The 15169-nt window shown below is 41.1% G+C and overlaps 1 protein-coding gene across 1 annotated transcript in view; it reads right to left on the reverse strand.

The window, feature by feature from the left end:
- zdhhc14 (zDHHC palmitoyltransferase 14) overlaps positions 1–15169 on the reverse strand; it is a 74448-nt gene that overhangs the window by 36590 nt on the left and 22689 nt on the right. The window contains exon 2 of the mRNA XM_066719201.1: positions 268–440. Coding sequence (XP_066575298.1) covers positions 268–440 — 173 coding nt within the window. The remainder of the gene's footprint in view (positions 1–267; positions 441–15169) is intronic.

Consider the following 15169-nt stretch of genomic DNA (forward strand, 5'->3'; position numbering starts at 1 on the left):
ATGTATAAACCAGTTTTTTGTATCACTGCAGTTCACCTGTGAAATAGCATCTCTGCCCTTTGTTATACTCATAACAAAAGAAGAGGTCCCCCCAAAAAAAGATAGAAGTCTGTAATTGTGCATCACAGAAACAGAAGAGGATGACTTAATGTCCATATGATTAGATAAGAGAAAAAAGAAAAACAAATGCACAAACCCCAAAACACGAGGACACTAGAGAGTAAAAAGAGGAGACAGCGATAGTCACAGAGAGATGGACAGACAGACCTTCCTCTTTACCTATTTGTCTTTCCAGGTCTGCGGCCTCGTCGGGCGTGGCCCTGGGCAGCACTCCGGGGTCGCTGAAACTGGTCCTCAGCAGGGTCCCCATCACGAAGAAGAACAGGACGCCTCCGATCACAGGGATAGCTGGGGTGATGTGTGATGCCAGGAAAGGACAACTGCAACACAGCGTGACATCAACATTTAGCACACGAGGCTCCGCATAACCCTTCCTCAAATCAGCACAAACAACAAAAATAAGAGCATGACTTTTTACATTTTCCTTTATTTCATTCCTTTCAACAGCACACACCTTGCCAGGGCGCCTTACAGCAGCTGTTATAAAGTAATTGGGATCGAAGTTATATCCCATACATGCAGGACTATTTTTAGAGGGTATTTGGTAATTGCTTATGTTAATGAAAGCTGACTAGACACATGGCGCCGTCTCCCAGGATATGGTACCCCCATAAAACTCAAGGCAAATCTCAATCAGCAACTTAAAAGCAGCTCTGGGTTCAATGGTAATTAAAATTACAATTCCCATAGAGTCTGAATTACATCACTGTGACATTGTGTTCATTGCTGTGGAATTACAATTATATGAAAGGTTAATACACAATATATACAAGTAGACTAAACTGGTATACTGCATACCCAAATTGTCTGGAGCAGAATTAGCCTTGAGGGGATAGCCTAATATGTTTATTTATAGGTTTAAAATCTTGAGCGTGACAATTCAGTAAATCAATAGATTGGGATTGAGCTGTAAATCGATCAATTATAGGAATTACAAATTAGACCATTGGAATTGAAGCCAGGACTGCTTAATTTCTGGTGAATTTGACCTCAACAAGATACGCCTCGAATGTGATGTGTGTGTAGGTTCAACAGTCGTACCGGAGAAGGAACAGGGCAACAGAAGTGCAGAGAGGGCGATGAAAGGGCCAAATGAGATTAAGTGGTTGGAGTTTGTGGAAACGGTAGTGCTCAGTGTCACAGAAGCAGGCCACACACTGTAATCAAGTGACCTTTGATTTTTCCTTGATTGCTTGATTTCCTCCTCAGATGTTATCGTGCCCTGGATACAGGATTCTCCCCACGCACACAGCAGTCTGCCACCCCCCTAATCTGATATAATGAGATAATTCCCCTAATCCAGTTATTTTCTGATCTCGCAGGTGCTGATTAGTCTAATCATATTACTTTAGTAATAGTAAACTCAGTAAACAGTAAACTCTCCCAATTTAAATTGGCCTATAAAGGGCAACGGAAAGTAATGAGCACCAAGCATTCCTGGAAAGTGAAAATGAAAACCTAGTGATGTACGGTATGTACTCTCAAGAGTCATTTTCCATCTCGTTATACCGTACAGCAATGCACCATTGAACATTCTGCTAAACATGAGGCGAACAGAGGTCTTTTTTGTTTCATGCTTTTCTGTCCCTCATGCACACGTTTTTGAATCATAAAGATGCAGAATCGATCACAGTTATTCTTAAACCTAAACCTCAAAACTTCCCCACCCCTAGAAAATAGTCTAGCAAAGATTAAATACCAGCACCGCATTTCACAGCCCACTCCACGCTACTAAGAAACCAGTGATCTGACCTCGGTCTGAGATTCGAGGTCAAAACTTTCACCAAGAGCGGTTTACTATGAAGGGTGTGAAAAAGTGAGGCACTTGACACAGAGATGACAGTGTAGGCAGATTTGAACTGAAGATATGGGAGTTTCCTTCAGTGGAACAGAAAACCCCTTCCCCCTGCCTAGAGCAAAGGGACTTGTCTTCCCATCCGAGCGAAACCGAGAATAATGCAGGCAAGACTATTGTGAATATAAAATAACTTAACCGTGGAAGTGCACTTTACTGTGCCGGGACCCTTTCAAAAATCATACTTGTTAGTTTTTGCCTCCACTGTTATGGAAAGGGAGCACCTACATCAGTGAGTCAGCAGCCTACACTGATAAGCAAAAGCATAGTCAGGATTAATAAGGGTGAGAAAGCATGCATCTGCTCAGATAAATAGATTATATTTGGCGTATTGTTTTTTCATCTTGACAAAGTAAGATGCAATTAAAAAAAAAGCACATAAAAAGCAGTAATCAGGGAAGATGAAAGAACAAATTCCATTATTCCATTATGGTTGGTTTCAGCTTTTACATCTGGCCGAGACTGGATGAATAACGACTGCATCCAATAATGGTGCACTTATGTGTTGTATTGATCTTTATATTAAGATTTAATGCAATGTAGCATGCTTTATTTTAGAGGTGCTGTTCCACTCTTCTCCAGGGTGGTACATGAACAAGCTACGTGAAATAAACACGAAGGCCTCCCTTTACTCGGTTCACAACCGTGTCAAAGATCTAAGATTAACGGCCACACCACACGTCTGTCCATACGCCCTCTCAAGAAGAATAAGATTCATGAGGCACGCAAAGCACACCTGGTCTTTCTTGTAACCTTCACATGTATCCTCTCCCGAGTGCTGTAATAGTTTGAATTTGTCTGCAGTGAATTCTTCTTCATTAGTCGTTGCGATAGCTTTTCCCTCTGCAAGCAACGCCTCGACACTGCCATCACCTTGACTGGCTCTCAATAAACAAAAGGGCAGTTGTACAGTATTAGCGTCTGCTGTGTTAAACTCCACAGACCTTAAAACCCACCAATTACTGTTCACGCCAGTGCTGCTGTAGCTGTGTTTTTCATACACCGCCCCCATTAGCGCCAGGCTTCTTGACTTCTAGTACACGCTGTCTCTGGGAGAGATGTCTTGCAAACACACTAACCTCTGTACCTCTACTAAGCAGAATTAAGCATATATGAGATTTTGCCTGCTTGCCGATGACCCTGAACAGAAGAACACATAAAATAGCTATGTGCAACTAATACAAAGCGACTTGGTGAAAAGGGGAACAACAACAGTTTGCTGCAGTTACTTTCTCCAAAAGTTCAGTCTAAAGTCTGTGTTTTGTTTTTTTGTTTATGATGACCCTGTCTGACCAAATACTGCGATCCAGGTCTGCACTGCTCCACGTTTACCAACTCCTGAGAATCGAGATGATTTCATTGCATTCTGCACAACTCTTTAAGATCACTTCCTTCTAGAATACTACTCCTATTGACTTCCACCAAATCCGTTCTGTAGAACTTCTTCCCATTCTCCTCTCTCATTACCTTGCCATTTGTACTGCCCGATTTGACTGTTTAGCCCAGAGACAGTCTAGCTTTCAAAGGTACACTGAACTAGACCTTTCTACAGAGCTGCCACTTTGCAACTTTGCAAGACAAGCTGACATGTACAAGAGAGCTAAATTCTGCAGATGTTTTTTTCCCCCGCATTTCAACCTATTCCCTGGTGGCTGGGTTCCTACTCTAGAATCCCAGCCTGTCTATCGAAGTCTGGGGTTGAGTTAACTTTTTATTATTTTGCTACTCATTAAACCAACCTATGACAGAAGTCATACTCTGACACTATCTAATTCTCTCCTGCTCCTTGTTTATGTTGACTGCATTCTGCCCGAGATAACACCCAGGGGACAAAATGTTGGCAGGAAGCAAAATGTTGGGGGTGGCTTTGGACTGTGACTACTTTCAACTACAACTGTGCACAGCATGTAACTTATGTAGGTGCATCTCCCTCATTATACCTTCTGATGCATTTGCATTCATGAGTTTAAGTCTGTTTGTATAGCATTGCTTTTTACTGCTGCCATGTTATAGTTTTGCAGCATCTGAATGCACAATGATGCTGAACTATTTAATTTGTTAACAAATAAATAAATAAAAATAAACAAAGATGGCAAAGCACGACTGCTCAGATGTGGATGTGTACTCAAAAGAATCCATGACAATTCCCAATGATTCACTTCAGAGCCATTTCCTTTCAGGTGGCTTAGTTGAGGGGAGAGGCTCAATACCAGGAGACTATGTGCGTCAATACAAAAAGTTAGTTCAAACATTTCCCAACTAACAACCTCAGGTCAAGGCTCTTCTCCAAACTCCAGTTACCACATACCTCCCGCTTAGAATAGTCAAGACACAATTTCTCATCAGGGGCTTAGAATTGATCAAAGATGTATGTCAGTGGTGGTCATCTGACAGCTGCGTCTTGCTGCTTTTATTATTAACTTAGACTTAATTTCAAAACGTATTGAACAGAGACTGGATTTGTAATGACAGCTGAATGTCAGACAGATCCTCATCACTAGAACTAAAAGTGTGGAGACAAACACACACACTAATACACAAAAGCCACACAGCGTCAGGCACACCAGGAACATCTAAACAGAGTTGGCCAGGAGAAAGTTTACAATAGATCAGAGCATAAAATGTCACTACTTTTCCAGAAAGAGAACTGTAGAAGCCAAAGGCCATATTTACTTTAATAAATAGTTACACTACTGTCAACACACATCTTGCGTCAGCCTGGCAATAACAGTCACATCTGGGAGCAGATCTGCATATGTTTGTTAGTTTGTTTTATTCCTACATACCACTGTGACAAACCGACTGCAAGAGTTGACTAAAGCTCACAATTTTTATGTGAAAATAGACTCCTTCCCCCCACCCCCATTTTCTTCTTCTACATAAATATTTTTTATTATATTTTATTGACGTCAGTCATTCACAAATCCCCTGTCATTAACATCTTAGTTGTTTTAATTCAAACCTTAACTCACAAGCACAGGCAGTAAGGGCAGTTTGCTTGCCAGCTGTTATTTTTGCTAGTATTCAGGGTTTGCCCACATACCCCATTTCTGTCTTCCTTCAGTTGTCCCCTGCAGGGACTCTCCCAGATGTGGGCCGTACCCTGAAGCGTCCGCTGAGCACTATTTTCAGATTCTCAGATGGTCCTGTGACTGCTTTGATGACAACCCCACTTCATTATTGGAAGTGCGGCTGAAAACATCCTGAAACAAATAGTCTCTTTTCAAAGCAGCCTCTCAGGGCAATTTTACGCCTTTAATATCTCTGCCAGACTGCTAGCAAAGATATCTGACAAATTACAAGGCTGCATTCAAGTTTAGGAGATTGAGTCCCCCAGCCTATTTTTCATGATCAGTTACTTTGAAATCTCCGAGTGCAGAATCATTCATGCCCATTGACTGCAGCTGATGCAGGACGGCACGAACAAAAAAGTGTTATGTATACAGATACAGTATAAACACTTCTAGACACTGTTGTAATCAAAAGGATCTGAATGTTATTATTTCATTAGTTTAATAAATATTTTTCATCAAACTAAATCAATGACACTTAGAGAAAACCATAAAGATTCCACTTGATTGCCTGAATAAAGACAGCAAACTTCTGACTGTCACTGTTGAAATCAATAACACTTACATTTGACTAATAGCAAGAGGTTGGATTGGTTAATCAGCACTGTGGGAAGAAGTGAGGGGAAAACAGTTCTTCTGGCGACAGAGGAGAAGAATTCTACAGCGTAGTTTTCCGTTTATCTGGACTCTCTCATGCCAGGTGAATCAGTTTCCCTCATTTCCTCCCACTTTGCAGATTAACCGAAGCAGACTCTTGCCGCTGCTGTTCAATTACCCGTGTCAATCACTTCAGTCGGCGTGGTCCTCTACTCATGGAACGCCCTATACGAGGAGCGGAATAATAATGATGGGACCATTAGTGGCTATTGTTGCTGAGCTCTGATCTTCACTGTGCAGTCATACACATGGCTATGTGAGATCGTGGGCTTTGGTCTGCCAGTTAAACATTGTAGCAGGCTTCTTTGTTGTCCATGTACTCAGTTGACCCTCATTTGCGTCTATTTTTTAAAAACCTCAGGCAACCTGCAGTTCACCACAGCACATGCCCACCGCTCCTCCACGTACCGCAACACGCAACATGAGAGCTTGACCTTGCATGCCATCAGTCAACACAGGGAGGCAGGGGGAGGTTTAGCATTCCCCGCAACATTAATGTATGCAAATATCTGAAATTCTGCCTCGCTGCAAGTCAGAGTTCAGAGCCATTAAAACAGCTGAGCGTCTGGCTGCCAGGAATGTCTGTGAAGATCTTGGCTGCGAGAGGTCCTGTGTAGCGGCGCAGACACCAGCACTAATGAGCTTTCCGAATTAGAAGTAAAAGCAACTCCCGCAGACCACCCACGTGGAGGGAGAGCACTTGCTGAACAGGCACCCAGCAAAGGGTGGAAAAACACACAGTGCCACAACAAACTGCAGAAGAAGCGGAAAAAAAAGTGAATGTCTGCCAGAAAACGAAAGTGGAGAAAGAAGAAAAAAAGTGTTAAAAGCTATCCTTAGGATGACCATTTATGTCCTTTATTGCACTGCAATGTCAATTTAAAATCCAACAGGCTAACTGGATGGTTGACTTCAACCCTTTATAATATATAATAAAATATATATATATATTGTAAAACAAATTAATAAAGATGAGGCCACCCCTTTCTTTAATCCAATTCCAGTGGTGTTGAACTTCCCAACAGGCATGCATGCCATCTGTCAGAGAGAATCGATTGAAACGCCTGACCACACGTAAAACACCGGGGCAGGCTGCTCTTTATTCATGAGCGGGGTAAAGGTGCCGACCACGGTGAGGAAAGCAAACTCCACTTCAGCCCATATCTGGAGAGGCAGCCGAGCTCCTGCTGAATTTAATTATGCGTCATGCCAAATACTTATTGAGAGAGGAAGGTGACGGCCCCAGAAGCTGGTTATTCTTGGCTTTGGAGAAGGATTCTTACAAACTGGAATCCTGTGGTTCTCAGAGAGAAAAAATAAAAATAGAAAGTAGAGGGCAAAAATGTGTAAGGACAGAACTGACTGGGGCTGGCAAGTCATGTATACTGTAATCTCAGGATTTTCTCACCCTCTTTTCAGACTCTGCTACCTATTGCCTTTACCAAGCGTTTCCTATAGCTACTCTCATTCACTTTCTTGTATGTCTTGCAAGAAGCTTAGACAAACGTCTCCTAGCAGACCCTCCTCTCCCCTCACATTCGAACCACTGTCTCAGGAACACCTCCATCACCTGATCAAGCAGAGTGAGAAAGACCTATTCCACTGCCCTGGGGAGGGGGGGATGGAGGGGCTTACACTATCAGCCCTGTTGCAGTAGGAAATGACAAACAGATCCATCAGTAAGAGGCTGATGTGGAGCTACACACGCAGCAGCAGCAGTCAGAGAGAGAGTCACATCTGGTTGGGGATTATTTCGCGAGGACTTCTCGTCTAAACAATTAAATAATTGTAATTCCAGAAGATGCTGCCCTCTCTCTTGCTCTTCTCTGGCCTCTTACTTCAGAGTAAACAAAGCAACTTTCTGCTAGACGCCGTGTGCTTCAGTAGACGACACTTCTCTGCACAGCTGCATTTAGATCAGAACTTTGACAGCGCTTCATCACAGGGACTGATGCTACAGAGCTCTGTGGATTCACAAAAGGGGACAAACAGAGCAAAGCTACACAGCTCCTGCACACAGCAGTCACAGTGTTCAAAAGTGGGATTTATTTATTTTATTTTTTCTTATCACTCACACTGTGAAGGTGCAAAAATTGCTACCTGAAGCATGAAAGAACTGCAACCCCCTACTGTAATCCTGCCCAGAGGGTAAAAAAAAAGACCTAATAAGGCTTACATGAAAGTGTCAACTGAAACCGCATCTTACACATAAAAGTCCTAATGCAGAGATGAACTACTTGGGAGACTTTGTAGTAGCAGGTTCGGATTCGATTCCAATTAAGAGATACTAGGCAGTCAATTAACATTTTTTTCTTTTTAGGTCTCGTAAACAAAACCAACAGCCTAAGATCAAGAGGTTCAATAATGTATTATCTTTGATATTGATCTTGCCAGAATTGCATAAAACCCCAAGGTCTGCATTAATTAAAGAGTTTTATCTCCATGGTAGTTCAAGTTTATAATGACTGTCCCAGCATGAACACTCCGATTTAAATGTGGCCCGAAGTTAAATTAAGTTAAGGCAAACTTGCATAAGGTGTCTTTTTCACCATCCACTATAAAAGACACCTTGTGCAAATAGAGTGTAAATAGAATTAGCTTGGACTTCAAATCCTTATTTGATTAAGGGTGTGTTTTTTCCAAGCAAAGAAATACCTACACAACTCAACAGAAGAATCCGCCTAAAGCTCCACTAGCAAAACATATCACATTTCCTCCCTGCTAAACTAAAGAAATAACCGAAAGCCTGGTAATTCATGAATACAATGCCTTCATCTTTTGATTCATTTTACACACACATCCTTATCTCACCTTGACATTCCTTATAATATAATTTACAATTTCTCCGTCTCCCACATGCAGCGCTTGACAGCACAACGACAGAAGTAATGGGAAGCAAATCAAATTCTTCACTGTAAACTGCTGCAGTAATCTCGGTGGCCCACTTTCAGAAACAAACCGAAGCAAGCAATAAACATGCCACGCAATCAGTGACAGGTGAGTTTATTGGTAAGAGGATTGGATGCTGATGAAATGACACCGTGAAATTGTTCAGGCAAGGTCTGCCAATGATGTGGGCTGAAGCACAAGGTGGGCAAGATGGGAGAATGGATGAGAAAGTAGCAGATCAGAAGAGCAGGGGACCAGCGTTCAGACCCACAGCAAGTCTGGTCTGGTCTGTGGCTGAGGTTTTAGCAGGACAGATCAGTGACAATTGAGTATGAAGGACAGGGAATGGAGTAATGTATTAAACACTCCCTTAAAGGAGCTAAGAGCACTAATACAATTCCCCTCACCTTGGAGAAATAATTACATGTAATTCAGAGCCATAAAGCTTTTCTGCAAGGTTTAAAAACATACGGTTAATACAGATTTATTTATTTAGCTTCCTAGCAGTATCAGAATAAGGTCAAGGTGAAAGCACTCAACTGTGCAGTGTCACCTACAAGCTCATCAACTGCTTCCACATCCTGAGAGCAAAGTTATGACGCACACAGACAAAGTCTCCTTCTGTAAAAATATGTTTATTAATTCAGTTTCTCCGAGACATCCGGATACATTCATTCATGGCAAAGGCTGATCTGTGCTGGGTTTTCCAGCTCACCTGATATTTGAATTACAAACAACATGAATGAATAAAGCCATTTTAATTGAAAAGAATGTGTCGGCGTGCGCCACAGATTTGCTCATCAAATGTGGAAGAAATTGGATGTGCGAACTGTCCCATCTGGCAGCCCATGTTTAACATGAATGTTCATGGTCTCCAATTACACAAGTTGGAGAACACAGAGCACAAATACATGTAGTTCCTGTGGAGGCTTGACAGGGATTTGATTGGTTTTAGTGTGAAAATACTAAGAAGATTTAAGTAACAAGGAAGGATGTTGACTGCCAGCCTTGCTCATTGCAGTTAGGATTAGGGCACAGCTTCCAGAATGTCACTATCCAATGGCCTGAAGACTACAAACGTTGCTCTGTACCTCCCCGCCACATAGTCGGATAACGGAAGGAATGTTGTGGATTCTAAAAAATGAGAAAGAATCTCATTGAAGACCTCAACCATACCATTTACTTCTGGCAGGAGACTGTAACATTATCAAAAGGTGCACATTAAAAAGCAATCTCTCTCAGTTTATTAACATGTGAATGGCATTACATTTGTGTGCGAATCTGCCCAAAATCCTAATCGTAGAAACCAGTGTCTGCGTTTCTGCTTTGAGAACAGTGGTGTGTGCATGTTTTAGTACAATAAGACTTTACGATAAGAGAATCAATACATGTCCAATAACAGACAATCCCCTTTAATCTCTCACCTTCATCTAACCCTTTTCATTTAAATTGGTGGCAAAAGAATAAATATCAAAAGAATAAATTATGTAATTACTTGGGCTAATGAGGGGGGTGGGATGAACGATAAATTAATTGTAAAACCATTAAAGCTGATTTCCACAGCCATTAAAAACAAACTTATTTTTCAAGGCAAGGAGGAGAACTGAAATTCAAAGGGGAAGGGAAAATATTACATTTCAACAATGAATTGGGAGCATCGCACACAGTACAGGCGTGATGGAAGTGGGTTGTAGTTTTCAGGCATTTTTGGACATCAGCTCTTTCCAAGTGGTTTATCGACCACGAAAATGGAAAATGCGCGATCGTCGGCCAATCAAGGGCAGAAAAGCTTTCTGAGGAGGGAATACATTTGAATGCTAGCAAGTGTTCATCGTTGTGATTTAACGTGTAAAATAGAGGACAACACTGGCATGTACAGTGAGGGAAAAAAGTATTTGATCCCCTGCTGATTTTGTACGTTTGCCCACTGACAAAGAAATTATCAGTCTATAATTTTAATGGTAAGTGTATTTTAACAGTGAGAGACAGAATAACAACCAAAAAATCCAGAAAAAAGCATTTCAAAAAAATTATAAAATTGATTTGCATGTTAATGGGGGAAATAAGTATTTGACCCCTTCGACTTAGTACTTGGTGGCAAAACCCTTGTTGGCAATCACAGAGGTCAGACGTTTCTTGTAGTTGGCCACCAGGTTTGCACACATCTCAGGAGGAATTTTGTCCCACTCCTGTTTGCAGATCCTCTCCAAGTGATTAAGGTTTCGAGGCTGACGTTTGGCAACTCGAACCTTCAGCTCCCTCCACAGATTTTCTATGGGATTAAGGTCTGGAGACTGGCTAGGCCACTCCAGGACCTTAATGTGCTTCTTCTTGAGCCACTCCTTTGTTGCCTTGGCTTTGTGTTTTGGGTCATTGTCATGCTGGAATACCCATCCACGACCCATTTTCAATGCCCTGGCTGAGGGAAGGAGGTTCTCACCCAAGATCTGATGGTACATGGCCCCGTCCATTGTCCCTTTGATGCGGTGCATTTGTCCTGTCCCCTTAACAGAAAAACACCCCCAAAGCATAATGTTTCCACCTCCATGTTTGATGGTGGGGATGGTGTTCTTGGGGTCATTCCTCCTCCTCCAAACATGGCGAGTTGAGTTGATGCCAAAGAGCTCGATTTTGGTCTCATCTGACCACAACACTTTCACCCAGTTCTCCTCTGAATCATTCAGATGTTCATTGGCAAACTTGCGGGCGCTGCAGGATTTCAGTCCTTCACGGCGTAGTGTGTTACCAATTGTTTTCTTGGTGACTATGGTCCCAGCTGCCTTGAGATCATTAACAAGATCCTCCCGTGTAGTTCTGGGCTGATTCCTCACCGTTCTCATGATCATTGAAACTCCACGAGGTGAGATCTTGCATGGAGCCCCAGACCGGATAGGTGTCTTTTATACAGGTAACGAGCTGAGATTAGGAGCACTCCCTTTAAGAGAGTGCTCCTAATCTCAGCTCGTTACCTGTATAAAAGACACCTGGGAGCCAGAAATCTTGCCGATTGATAGAGGATCAAATACTTATTTCCCTCATTAACATGCAAATCAATTTATAACTTTTTTGAAGTGCGTTTTTCTGGATTTTGTTGTTGTTATTCTGTCTCTCACTGTTAAAATACACCTACCATTAAAATTATAGACTGATCATTTCTTTGTCAGTGGGCAAATGTACAAAATCAGCAGGGGATCAAATACTTTTTTCCCCTCACTGTAGATGACAAACTAGATGAACCCTGCTCTTCACAGTTGAGGTTACAAAAGGAAACCTGTTCTCTACAGAGTAGTGCAGTGTAAAACCTTTCATCAAACATCCCAACCCCATATCCAAAGCCTATTTGAAAAAATATATTAACGTCAACGAAATCCAGATAACCCTACAAAATGCAACACAGAAGGGTCTCTGTTCACTTTCACAGGCAATCAAAACTATTATTCGCCACCCGAAGGGTGAATAGGAAGATGCTTAACTTGTTTGCTAACCGCTAGCTTAATGAGTCCGTTGAACACAGTCGCAATCAAAGTAGATTCACAGTATAAATGACATCAGTCTACAACACCAGGGTTTTGATTGCCATCCAGACTGAGCTAGATGAAAGAATACCAAATACATATTCACCAAATTCACCAAGTTTTAGATGTCATAAAGATGTCAAAAATAGATGTGTCAATCGATGTGTTGACTGCTTGTTTACGTTCAGCGGGAGTCCGGTGCTGATGAGAAAAGTTTTGTGGCAGGCCGGGCACATCCACAGTAAAAAGAGCGTTTCAGAGACGTAGAACTGAAAGGGGTGAATTCAGATGCTATGCTCCTATCAAATTGGCATGCACTGCTAAGATGTTGAGATTTTGTCAGACAGCCACTCACTAACTCAATTGATTAGGCCCTTATCAGAATGGCTTGCTGGATTTATTTAATGCAGTGTTGATTTTCCCAACCTTTCTTTGTTTCTTTTTAGTAATGTGTAGTTTAATTTTGTTGTTTTAATGGTGACATCATAGATTTCCTGATTGAAGTGGTTAAAGTTGTTCAAGAGGTGACTTAACTGAAAAGCCTTGGTTTCCTTCACCCAACATGGAGGTGGAATGATGCACCACTGTTTTCTCAGATTGTGCTTTCCTCTACACAAATTTCACCTCACTTTGGACCAGCAACAGATGTTGGAAAGCTAAATCAAGGATGGGTGTGACATTTTTTTACATTTTTCAAGACCCTTCTCAATTTGTTTCTCATTGACAAAATACTTAATCCTAAAACATCTTCCAATGCTAACTTGCTAATTTGTTGTAAAGTTACTGAAAAAAACCCTTATTTGACAAGGTGCTAAAGGTTACTTCCAAATTTTTACAGCAAAATTATTCCTGCAAATGTTTACTCCCTACACTAACATCTTTTGGTTCGGAAAATGCTGCTGCAATATACAGTATTATCGTCGAAGGCAGACTGCGTAAATATGAACTGCAGTGTGGATTAACCCTGATGCATACATTATACGCTTTATAAACCACAATACATAGATGCAACAAAGGATGTTCCTCATTATGCACAATATGAACTACAGTGCAGTACAGTACAAAAGCATTCATATTTTGTATTGAAACCCTGCTGACTGCACTGTAATGGCCTCCGATGCTTTCTTTCTGGACCATTTCTGTGAAATCACTACTAAGCGCACCAAAAAATTAAACTGGGACACTCACTATGTCTAGTGTTGTCATGGAGATGCAAACTGTCCAGCGGTACACATGGTGCTGGAGAAGAAATGGTTGCTATGGAGACCTACACACTAGCACACTGTGTTCTGACAAAAAAAGAAAGAAGCAGTATAGGTTTAAAAATCAGTGTCACAAATTCAATCAAATAAATCTTTCATTCACTTTATCAAGCATGAGGTCTCAAGCCTCTGGGGTAGAAGAAAAAAAAAAAAAAAAAAAAAAAAAAAACTCAAATCATCTTTGACATTGAAATTGTAATAGGGAAAACAATTAAAATGTGCTTTACACCTGGGATCTCAAACTTCATTGCTCAAATGTGCGGGTTTTTACAATAATTTGCCTGTTTTTGGAACATTCCATCCTAAAATATATATATATTTTTTTTAATTTGACTGATCTACTTGTCTTACTATAGCAGCACATGATAACGCACAGGGAGAAAACTGTTTAACACCTGAAGTGAAATTGTTATTGTTAATTCACAGTCCAATTGTAACCATCCCTAATCATTTAATTAGCTTATTCTATGATTCTTAGTGTATTTGTTGGACACTGGGATCCTTAGTTAATTGGATTGGTTTAATTAAATAGGCCTGTTCTTTGATTGGCTAGCAACACCTTAATTCAAAATGGAGTAACAAGAGATCAATACAGCTTTTAAGTTGAAAGAATGGTCAAAAGCAAATCCCCCAAACTAGGATTCTTACTTAGCTTACATTATTTAGGCTATTTCATCTACTGAACTAAAATATGGAATGTTCTACGTTTTCTCTGATTTACTAAATACAAATTGAACCAAGAAACCACAAAACCACATTCCTAACATGTAGGCCTAATTACCAATAAACCACATAAAGAAGCTTGTTCACATGAAAAATGCTGTTTGTTCTTTTTATAGAAACATCGAAGAAAGACGTCACGGAACTGCCAAGATTCAATATTTCTCTTTGTCCAATGTTCTGGGAAATTAAAATGATATATGGTATATCAGAATATGGGGTGAAATTGGGAAGAAGTTTAGACCTTTTATGCCTTAAGACCACAAACTAAAAAGGAAAAAAACAAATTAATTTGGAAGTAATAAAGTAATTTAAGCCGCCGTTGCACGGGTGTGTCCGTCGGAGTTCAGTCTTCACTCAGTGCTGCCATGGTATGCATCTGGGCCATGGAGTCACTGTGGGGACTCGCTGGCTGCTACTCAATGAACCAGAGATGCTTATGGGTCAGTATGCCAAGCCAATGAGACCCTGCACAACTATCCATGTGACCTCAGGCAAAACTGGCACTGCCGAAGGGTAGATGATCCAATCAGTATTCTGCCCGCGGTCAAAGACACTCTCTCCCCCAAATAAAAATGCACCAATTCTGTGCCAGTGTTTGGAAACACTGTCATAACTCATTCATTACACTCTTATGTGATAACTTAAGGTCATAAAAAGAATAGCCGAGACACTATTCTTAACTTCGCTTTGGGGGAATCAATGTAACAGAACATTACTTGTATCACTTTGAGGTTCTTCATATACACCCTGTTTATTTTTCGTCCTCCCGAGAGACAGCCTGTTTTTAACACTGTGCGTTTGCAGGAAAGAGATTTAAGGACCGGGCTTCAGTAATGAATTGTGAAATGCTGGTCTTTGTAATACTACTGTGAATAACGTATTGTGGATTTAACATGGCTCTTGGGTGTAGTGTATGCTAATTGCTTTATAGGAAAGCGATTCTGCTGAAAAGACAACAGCATTCCCATTGTTGTGGGGAGATATTCAAGTCAATGCTACAAATTGTCCCATTCCCATATAAACTCATGTAACAGGCCTACAATTTAGGCAAAGATGGAAAACAAAACAGTTGGCCGA

Source organism: Amia ocellicauda, chromosome 1 (assembly GCF_036373705.1).
Source record: "Amia ocellicauda isolate fAmiCal2 chromosome 1, fAmiCal2.hap1, whole genome shotgun sequence".
Classification (NCBI taxonomy): Eukaryota; Metazoa; Chordata; class Actinopteri; order Amiiformes; family Amiidae; genus Amia; species Amia ocellicauda.